Here is a 9,979-nt window from a genome sequence, read left to right as displayed (position 1 = left end):
GTAAGTGCGCGGATTTAACGATTCGTTCGCTTAGAGAAATAAATCGCTGCCGTTGGCCTCAAAACAATGTATCGAACGCGTGGCGGCAACATCATTGCCATGACTTTGCTATGGCTCGCTGCACTCAATGTTGCAGCCACACCAGCAGCAGCGTTGGCAATAACGACAAATGCCAGCGCGGCAATAACGAATGCAACAACAATTGCCATCACAGCTACAACAACAATAATAACTGCCTCAAATCCACAAATCCCATATACAGCAAATCGGAAAATAATTCCAAATACCCCACAATGGCTAAGAATGGCAACAGTTGCAGCGTTCGCATCACCGTACGCGCCCCCGCCCGCAGACGCCGGCTTACCGCCCACAACAGCATCGGTTTTAGCCTCAGCTTCAGCGCTAATATCCACGCTGCCGCCATTGAGTCAAAGCAATGTTGCAAATTACTTCACTTTAGTCGGCAAATTTAATCCGGTTGGTGAAGCGGCATGGACGAGAGCAGCAAAAGCAGCCGAAGCAGCAGCAGCTGTAAATGCAGCTGTTGCTGCCACAACGTTTGACAGTAATCCTAATACCGATAGTGAAAATAACAAAAATAACCCGACTTTCACCACACCGTTAAATGTTAGTCAACATCCTGGCGAGCTGTGCAATCGTCGTTGCATGGCTGGCGACAGTCGCGTTTGCTATTTCAAATTTACACTCGAACATTACCAGGTCATGGGGGTGTACGTAAGCCAAAACTCCCTAAGACACACACACATATACGCATCTATAAATATATACAAACATAAATGCCATAAAAATAACCACAACGCTTGTGTGTGCATATTCATACTTGAATACTTTTCTGTGCACTTGTATTTATAAATATGGCACATGGACTCGTTGTAATCCGAGTTTGGTGTGCAGTAGCACAAACATTTGGCCAACACTCAACGAAGCGGCGAGCGCACAATAAAATATTGATTGTCACAAAAATATCCTCGCGTAGTGCATACCGACTGCTGGTTTCCGGCAGCCCGCAACTTGCAACCAACAACTTCCTGAGTCCTGTATCCTGTATCCTGTGCTCTGTGTGACCATCAGCCGTCAAAGCGCTTTGGCATGCTGGCATAAGCATATTAGCGATTCTTTTTTTCTTTTTTTTGCACCTCGTGTTTTCCACTTTTTCTTAATTCACATTTTTTTCCTGTTTTAGTATTTTATTGCGTTTCCGCTTGCATTTCGTTGCGTCTCTGTCGCCTTAGCATTCACCGTTGACGTTGACCCAGCGCCTACTTGCAATACTTCTCTAATGCTGACACTCTGACTTTCGCCACGACAACTTCATTACAACTGTTGGCATCGTGGCGAGGTGTTCCGTACAACCCCTAGTAGAGTATGGCGTTCTCGGTCAATAGTCGTCGCACTGGTTTCCGCACTTATATACATACTACAAAATTCTGGGCTGAGGAGTTACTTACGAGAGCTGTATGATTAATCAATGAGTTTCTGTATGAACTTAGTGTAAAATTACCACTTCACTATCTTTCTTGTGTGCAGATAATGGGTTCTCCCAGGCTTTCCAAAACGCCCATTCATGTGGCATTACAAAATCGAGTTTGAGAATCAAGCTTTTTCTTTAGATGAATATTCTAAGCATAAAATAATCAAGCGTTCTGTTGCGAAATATACTTTTGATCGTCTACTTTCTTTTTAACAGCGCCGACTTTATCTTATCGGTTGCCAATAGTCACCGTTGCCAAATGTCAACTTAACCCAATAAGCGATTTCCCTTAGTGCCACAAACTTGCCAATTGCTCCCCGAAGAGTTTACCTAGGAGAAGTATTAGTTTTCTGCACATTGGTTCGGTCAATATCTCCGTAACCAAATATATTGACTTAAGACATCTACATCGTTTTTCTGTAGAGCTCAAATTCGGTGCAAGCGATATTTATGTAGAAGAATTGATGATTTCGACATTGAAGTAGCATTGGACAGTACATTTTTTTTACTATTAAGAAGTTCAGAAAGTCTTTTTAGCCTATTTTCTTGATTATGGAACTAACAAAATAATAGCCATTTTTAAAATATATATAATATAATAATAAAGATATTTAGGAAGAGGTCGGATCGATAAGTTTTAGTCCTCAGTGATAGCTTGTTGGAAAACGTATCAGCTATTAGAGACTCCTGATAAATAGGATTTATGAGGCATAGTATTATATCCAGTATTGTCATGTGGACAATTTTAAATTCATTATCAACCGGACCTTCATGCCTTCTGCTCTGCTGATCGTAAACGCATTTTCGTCCCACTCATCAAGAGCTTTCATTTCACCATTGCACCTCATAACATGCAGCTCAAAACTGACGACTTACAGACTTTCTATTTATGTAACTCTGCTCCCCAATACTTGTTTTTCACCCTAAACATTAAACATTGTACTGTCCTACATTTAACATTTTCCATTTCAATCGCTTTTATTACACCAACTGTCACCTCAATTCCCAGTCCAACATTATCCCCTGCATTCTTTATACTTTCATGACATAATTTTTTTCTCATACTACACTCACTTTATCCCTCCCACACTTCTTCATTTCCTCTTTCGCTAACAGCGCTTGTGGACGTTGCGCGCTTGGCATCATCGCCGATTGCTTGGCACCACAATGCATCTTGGCCGACGGTTATGAGAAGGGTGTGATGAGCATTAACCGGCAACTACCCGGTCCAGCTATTCAGGTGTGTCGCGGCGATTTGATTATAGTGGATGTGGCTAACCAAGCGCATGGTACCGCTGCTGCTATACATTGGCATGGTCAGCATATGGTTGCAACCCCATGGTCGGATGGTGTCCCCTTTGTCACACAATGCCCCATACATTTTGCCAACTCGTTCCGTTACCATTTTTGGGCCACCGAAGTGGGCACGCATTTCTACCACTCGCATTCAGGTTAGTTTACATTTCTTGTTCTTTCTTTTTTTGTTTTTTTTTGTTGTTTTTTTTTTGATTTTGGTTGAATGCAGAGTTTACTGTGTAGGGTCCTGCTGCAAGTTTTATCTTGCATCAGCGCGGCAATTTTACACCATTACATTCGGTTTTCATTATGAAATTTTTATGCTTACAAATGGTAATACAAAAGGTGAATATGTCAGGAACATTTTCACATTATAGAAGGGCAAATATTTGTTTATTTTTTTCACCAGCTTGCCAATTGTTTGTAGAGTGGATAAATGTTTCCATTAAAAAGTCAACGGAAACAGTCGATGACGGTCTTTAAGTTGGCCTCTAAACTATAAATCATTAATATGAAAAATATTAAATAGGGATGCCATTTAGATATTCAAAATCGAATCTTCCATACCTTAACATAAAAAGATGGGGTTGGGAAACACTAAAAACACAGTGGACCATAAATTCATCTATTGTATATTTCGGTTTTATTGCTGCAAGCCTTAGGAAATCTGAAGTAGACAAATTTTAGCTACGTTGACCGAAGATTCAATTTGTGCTGTAGTCAAGCCGTAAAATATAAAGTTTTATAATAATAATTAATATTAATGTATCATGGCTTCTTCTAGCATGTCTGCTAACTCTTTCTGGCGACTACCCAAAACTACAGAAGACGGAAAACAAAAAAGGCCAAGACCAACCTTTCTCTCAGTTTTACGTTTGTAAAGATCCGTTCAAACAATTTCTTTACTCGAAGTTCTAGTTGCTTCTAAATTTTTCGGTGTAAAAATAGTATTTTTAATAAACCAAAGCTCTTTAGCCAACATTCCTCAGTCCCACATTACTTATTTAATGTAATATTTTTTATTCACTTTCAGGTCACCACAAGGTCAATGGCCAATATGGTGCACTTATTGTGCGTGATGAAGCCGCTGCCATGCTCAGCAAAGACACCTATGACTTTGATTTACCCGAACACTATATACTCATAGCCGACTGGATGCATACATATGGCGAACAATATTTCCCAGGGGAGCCTACTGCAGCAGGAATATTTCCAGATTCTGTGTTGATCAATGGTCGTGGAATATATTATACCAAAGAGGGTGTTCGCGGACCAAATGTGGTGCCCCCAATGCGTTATTATGTTCTTCCGGGAAAACGTTATCGCTTCAGGCTTATAAATTCGATTAGTCATTCGTGTCCATTTCAATTGCAGGTATTTATATAATAAGCTATTGCCGATTCCGGGGGTCTTGATAGTTAGAATAGTTTTTTCTTGTGTGATTTACAAAAGTCTATGAACTGCCAGAAGCTTCTTAAATTATTCTCACTGATAGAGTGCTTGAGTATATTTAATGCCTTCCTATTACATTTCCAGATTGAACGTCACAATATGAGCATCATTGCTTCCGATTCTTATGATTTGAAACCGTACACCTTCGATACAATCATCTCCAATGCCGGTGAGCGCTACGATTTCGTTGTATTTACCAATAATACTGAGGGAGATTACTGGATTCGTGTGCGTGGCATGGGTGTTTGTGCCATTTTGCCAACAGAGTCTTTTGCCTTACTACGCTATGTGAGTAATGAAGTTACTATGGACTCTAATGAAGAACGTCCATTACCACCAATGCCATTATATAATGAGACGTACGTTTCTGGTGTGGTAAGTAGACTTCTTTTGTAAGGGAATGTTGGGTTAAAATTAAGGCTACACATTTAATTACGACTTCAAGCGCGAATCTGGTTATTAGACAAAAATTTTTTATAAAAACATTTTGGCTGATGCTCCTAACTCTTTGTATTTCACTGCTCTTCTACTTATTAGTTCCTCAACCACCCTAACTGTAGCTGTGGCGCCAGCGACAATCACTGCATCAGCGAACTGGAGGCACTGGAAGAGGACGAAATACTGCGCACTGCAACAGCGGATCATCAGTTCTTTCTTGCCTTTCATAATTTTCCAGTGCCAAATAATGAAATCTTCAAAAATGGCACCTACTATCATTTCGCAAGTACGCTCTTCTCACAAACTCTAATTTCATATCAATAAATCTTATAAATTTTTATCAGATCTGCAGAACAATCTAACCATTGTGGGCGCTATCAATAATTTAAGTTTCGTCTTTCCAAGCTATCCACCGCTAACGCAACCCGACGCTATGAACGATACACAATTTTGCACTGAACTTGAACGTCCGGCTTCTTGTCGCGGTAATCGCCTCTGTCCGTGTGTGCATCGACTGCGGGTCCAATGGGGTAGTATTGTCGAACTGATATTAGTCGATGAAACGGAATGTAAGTAACTAGATGCCTATACATATGTACATATGTATGAACATATATTTATATGAGCTAATAGCTAGGTATATATAACAGTAAAATAAAGTCAGAGTATTTAATTTTTATTTTTAATTGCCCACTAAAACTGAAATTGCACAAGGATATGAGTACAATTTTTTTTGTTATAGTATATTAACCATCTATTTTACAAATATTAACTTAATTTCTGTATTATTGCTTTTACATATTACTTTTTATGTATTTATATTCCTTATACTAATATGTACCTCTATATACAAGGTGGTTCATATAGCGTTCTTGTTTTTCGAAAACAACTCCAAGACAACAATTACATGTGTGGTATATTCTTGGTTTGTTTATGAAAGAGAAAAGTTTACATTAAGCACTTCTCCGGTCTTCGGTAAAAGTTTTCGGTCGCATCTCCTGGCCGCAAATTTACTTTCACCTGGAAGATACTGCAGTATTCCAGAAGCTTGAAGGGTCGCATGAGATCTAGCTCCGAGCAAAAGATTTGGGTTCCCACTCCATAAGCCATTTTTTATCCGTCTGTACAAATTTCGAACTCGAATGCTCCTCTTTTAGTGTAACTTGAAACCTTCTCTCCCAAATAAAGCGTGAGGGTATGTGATCTAATTTACCCACCAACCCTTATCATCAATGTTAACTAAAATTAACTCAATACTCCTCGAATGGAGACCCTTCCACCAAATATGAGATAATGTACATACCATATGTTTTTTTCAACCAAACTTTTTTTTCACAACAAATATATAAGCGTTTTATCGCTGTTTTCAAAAACAAAAAAAAAAAAAAACAAAAAAAAACATATGAATTGAAAGCAAACCATAATATGAACCACCTTTTATGAACACGCATATGTATATAACGTTGCACATTGTTCTATAGTGGTCGGTCGCTTGCATCATCCATTTCATTTGCACGGCCATCGTTTTATCGTTACTGCCTTGGGACGTGATTCTACTGGATTGCCAATGTCTGTTTCAACTGCCAAACGATTGAAAGTCAACAACAATTTGTTGGCACATAACAGCAACAACACAAGGCCACCATTTAAGGATACCGTATCGATACCGAGTCGCGGATATGCAGTCGTACGCTTTCGAGCTGACAATCCAGGTGAGCTTCAACATCAATGTACATATGGTAAGCATGTTTGATTATAACTTGAAAAGTAACTTCACTCATGTTTATATGAGAGAGCAAATAGTTATTTCATTTTTGAAAAACTGCAGTAGCGAAGAGTGACAGTCAGGGAGAAACGTCAAATTATTATGATTATGTGTACCTCACAAAACGAAAAGCTATTAAAGAGTTCCCCACTTGGGTATGGATTACGTTCTATAACCGGGGTGAAAAATAGTCGGTGCTATTTCGATGCTCTCTGGCACCACATCGACAAGCTCCAATTTCCGTTTTGTCTAAATTTCTAAAGAGTTATCTAAGGACCACACAAAGCTGCATCTTCCATAATAGAAGTTTATAGCAAAAATATAAGATTCCAATGCAAATGTCTCTGTTCCAAGCATATTGTTACGTAAGAAAATAACCTAAGAAACTATTATATGAAAAGATGGCCTGCGTAAGGTACTTTCTGTCCTGAACCTGCCTCTGTCTCTAGTTTTCAATACTCCCTCGACATTCAATGAACTCCGCTGAACTAAGAGATTTATTTAGATACAAGGCTACGCAAAACAATTCATCAACTCAGTCGCCAAAAAGTTTGGGGACCTCTTCATTTTGAAGCATAACATCAGTTTAATTAGCTAGAGGAATTTTGTAATTTTCTACTATTACAGAAAATTACTTAGCTGGGGCTACGAGTGTTTAATTACTGCTACTGCCTGTTGTTAATGTTTATTTAACATATAAATGCAAACACTCAAATGGACTCATCAATTCCGCCACTTTCGCAGCGTAAAAAAATGGAGCTTTATCCATTAGTATTTTATTAGACTCGGGAAAGTGCATTTCATTTTAATTGCCCAAACAATTTGATTTCGATATGTATATATGTACTTCTCTTTGTACATATGTACTTCTCTCTGTACATATGTATTGCATCTGTATTATTAATGGACCCATGTACATATATACCACTTTATGTTCGTATTATAATGCACCACTCCGTGTATGTGTGTGCGTGCCTGTGTATACAAGTATATGTATATGTGTGAAGCACAATGAAATTCAGCTAACGTTCGTAGGCTCTGGAGATGGCAGTAGAGAGTAGTCTGAGTAGTTTGTTGGACGTGCTTAATATAATTTCAATTGAAACCAATTTTCCGTTCCATTAACTCACAACGATAATAATCGTAAAACACTTGCGGCATTCAACATAATCCTGGCACAATTGTTGAATAAAAAGGAAAACATTTTTTTACGAAAAGCTTTATGGACAATATTTTTTACAAATATTATACACAAATGCACAGACAAACCAGTTGACGTATACACACAAACATACATAATATGTCCATATGTTGTAAAAGAAAATTAATGCGGCAGGAAACTTTTTCGCAAGAAAAGGGAATGGAGCAATATTAACAGTCTAGTGAAATAAAGCACATACGGATATTCACTCATATGTATAGTTGAAAAAACAACAAGTCTTTCAGTGACAGCGATTTCAAAGTCGACGTAACTAAAATTAAGCCTGACGACAAATAGATCGTATAACCACCGATATATATTATATTATGTGTAAGCTTTCTGAGTGAAAGTTGGAATGAGCGAAAGTTCCTTAGAAAAGTGAGAATTCCCCTAGCGGCATTCATTGACGTGGAAGGTGCACTCAACAACACTGCTGCCGCTTCTTTTGACATTTATCGAACCTGCTAGCCATATGCAAAGCAATAGACAAACCCTATACGATGGGGGTATAAAATTCGCTTACCAGATAACTTTTGGCACCCCACAAGGAAGCATCATATCCCTCTTTCTTTGGGACACTTTGCTCAAGAATCTAATACTGACATCTCCGCCAATCAGGGTCATGTCCTAACTGTCAATCCGGAAAAACCAGAAACCTATCTTTTCACAAGAAGGACAAAATTTTGTCAAATATCTCGGAGTTATCCTAGATAAAAAACTAAGCTGAAGATAATACATTGAGAGCAGTGCTTGCAGTGGTCAAAAGTGGTGTTTACGACCCCACATGGTCTCTTTGCTCTACAAAAGTGTCATCCGCCTCATACTTACATATGGTGCGGTGATAAGGTGGGTGGCATTATCGAAAAAGTGCCGTATTAAACCTGGACCATTAACAACACAGGGCATACCACAACGGTATTTTGGGATGGTGTTGATGGTGGACAGACCAAAAAGCTTCTACTTCTAGGCAAAAGGAAACTTAATAATATTGTAGGGGTCGCCACAAGGCACGTCCCCATATGAACCCACCTTCAGATAATTGGAAAAAATTGGCGAATACCCAGCCTTATGCCGGATGAAACCGGATATATTCCACGGTTCACAATGCGCCAACTTAAGAGACCAAATGGGGTTTTTTACCAAGTCCACTGTGTTGCTGAATAAGGCTTAATTTGACTACCACACGGGAGCGCAAAGAGCTTAATGATGGCCTAAATACTGCCGCCTGCGTTCTGGCGTTCCTACTATGCCTCCCTTTTCAACCAACAAATCAATAATTTAAAAGCGGTGGTGTAAAAATAATCGAATTGTAACCTAGTCATATCATATTTCGAAATTACTGCAGGTACCTATTCTCCATTTGAACAAAACTTTATAAATAGAAAAATTTTATAACACAAGAGAAACATATGTAATTTAATGCAAATCATTATGAAAAACAACAATTTCCTTCCATGTAGACTCGTATTTAAATTAAAAATGCAAAATATGTTATTTCAGCATTCGAGCTAATTACATTTTACTCAATATTTGGTGAACTCATTTTAATATTCACAATTATCCCAACAAACATACCATACTTACCAAATATTATAGCATGTGCCACAAATTACAACAGTTAGATTTATGCATATTTCTCGCTCCCGCTCACTCACTCTCTACCTCTATGACTTGCATTGGTTACTTCTCCACAGGCTTCTGGCTAATGCACTGTCACTATGAATGGCATTTGTCTATCGGCATGGGTTTAATTCTGCAAGTGGGCAATACAAGCGAAATGGTGCCAACACCAAAAGGATTCCCCAGCTGCGGTAATTACCTACCCGAACTGAACGAACTGCAAGGATTTCGCGCCAAAAATTTATATTTCATGTAACTAATATGACTAAGTATTATGTGTTAAATTTAAAAAGTTTATGCAAAACATTAAAAACAAAAAACTATTTACATACAATGGTTGATAATATTAGATATTTGCAACTACTCGAACATTCGCATGTATTAGATAACTACTGAAATGTTGACAACGTAAACAAATTTGGAAAGTTTCAGCTTGGCATGCGAGTAAAGCAAATACGGCGTGTTTTTATTAAAAAAAGTGTGAGCCTTTTACATACATATGTATAGGGTGAGTCCGAATAAAATGAATCTCCGATAGTGAATCTATGAAAATAAGCTATGTTATCATGAATTTTCAGAGAACAAAATATCCCTCCAAGGCAGGATTTTTGTTGAATTTTAAAAGCTGTCAGTAAGTCTACATAAGTTTCCCATAGAAATAAGACGTAAAAAAAAATGTGCTTTTATTAAAAATACCACAACTTTCGAATTATTT

General features: G+C 38.1%; 1 protein-coding gene across 1 annotated transcript; it reads left to right on the top strand.

Annotated features, from left to right (window-relative positions):
• LOC106614340 (uncharacterized) lies at positions 1 to 9,741 on the top strand. The gene is made up of 8 exons (XM_014230032.3): positions 1 to 731; positions 2,609 to 2,943; positions 3,822 to 4,162; positions 4,325 to 4,615; positions 4,778 to 4,964; positions 5,023 to 5,247; positions 6,160 to 6,390; positions 9,339 to 9,741. Exons 1-8 carry the CDS (start codon positions 67 to 69, stop codon positions 9,518 to 9,520), a joined length of 2,457 nt encoding a protein of 818 aa, XP_014085507.3. The 5' UTR covers positions 1 to 66; the 3' UTR covers positions 9,521 to 9,741.
• Positions 9,742 to 9,979: the final 238 nt, after the last annotated feature.

This window comes from Bactrocera oleae, chromosome 2 (assembly GCF_042242935.1).
Source record: "Bactrocera oleae isolate idBacOlea1 chromosome 2, idBacOlea1, whole genome shotgun sequence".
Lineage (NCBI taxonomy): Eukaryota > Metazoa > Arthropoda > Insecta > Diptera > Tephritidae > Bactrocera > Bactrocera oleae.
Note: the sequence above shows the minus strand (reverse complement) of the source record. Positions and strands in the feature narration are given on the sequence as shown.

Excerpts from the sequence above, each read along its gene's own strand:
- LOC106614340 (XM_014230032.3), top strand. The coding sequence starts at position 67 with ATGTATCGAACGCGTGGCGGCAACATCATTGCCATGACTTTGCTATGG. Across the intron at positions 2,944-3,821 it reads TTTCTACCACTCGCATTCAG|GTCACCACAAGGTCAATGGC; the intron begins GTTAGTTTACAT and ends ATTCACTTTCAG. Across the intron at positions 4,965-5,022 it reads CACCTACTATCATTTCGCAA|ATCTGCAGAACAATCTAACC; the intron begins GTACGCTCTTCT and ends AATTTTTATCAG.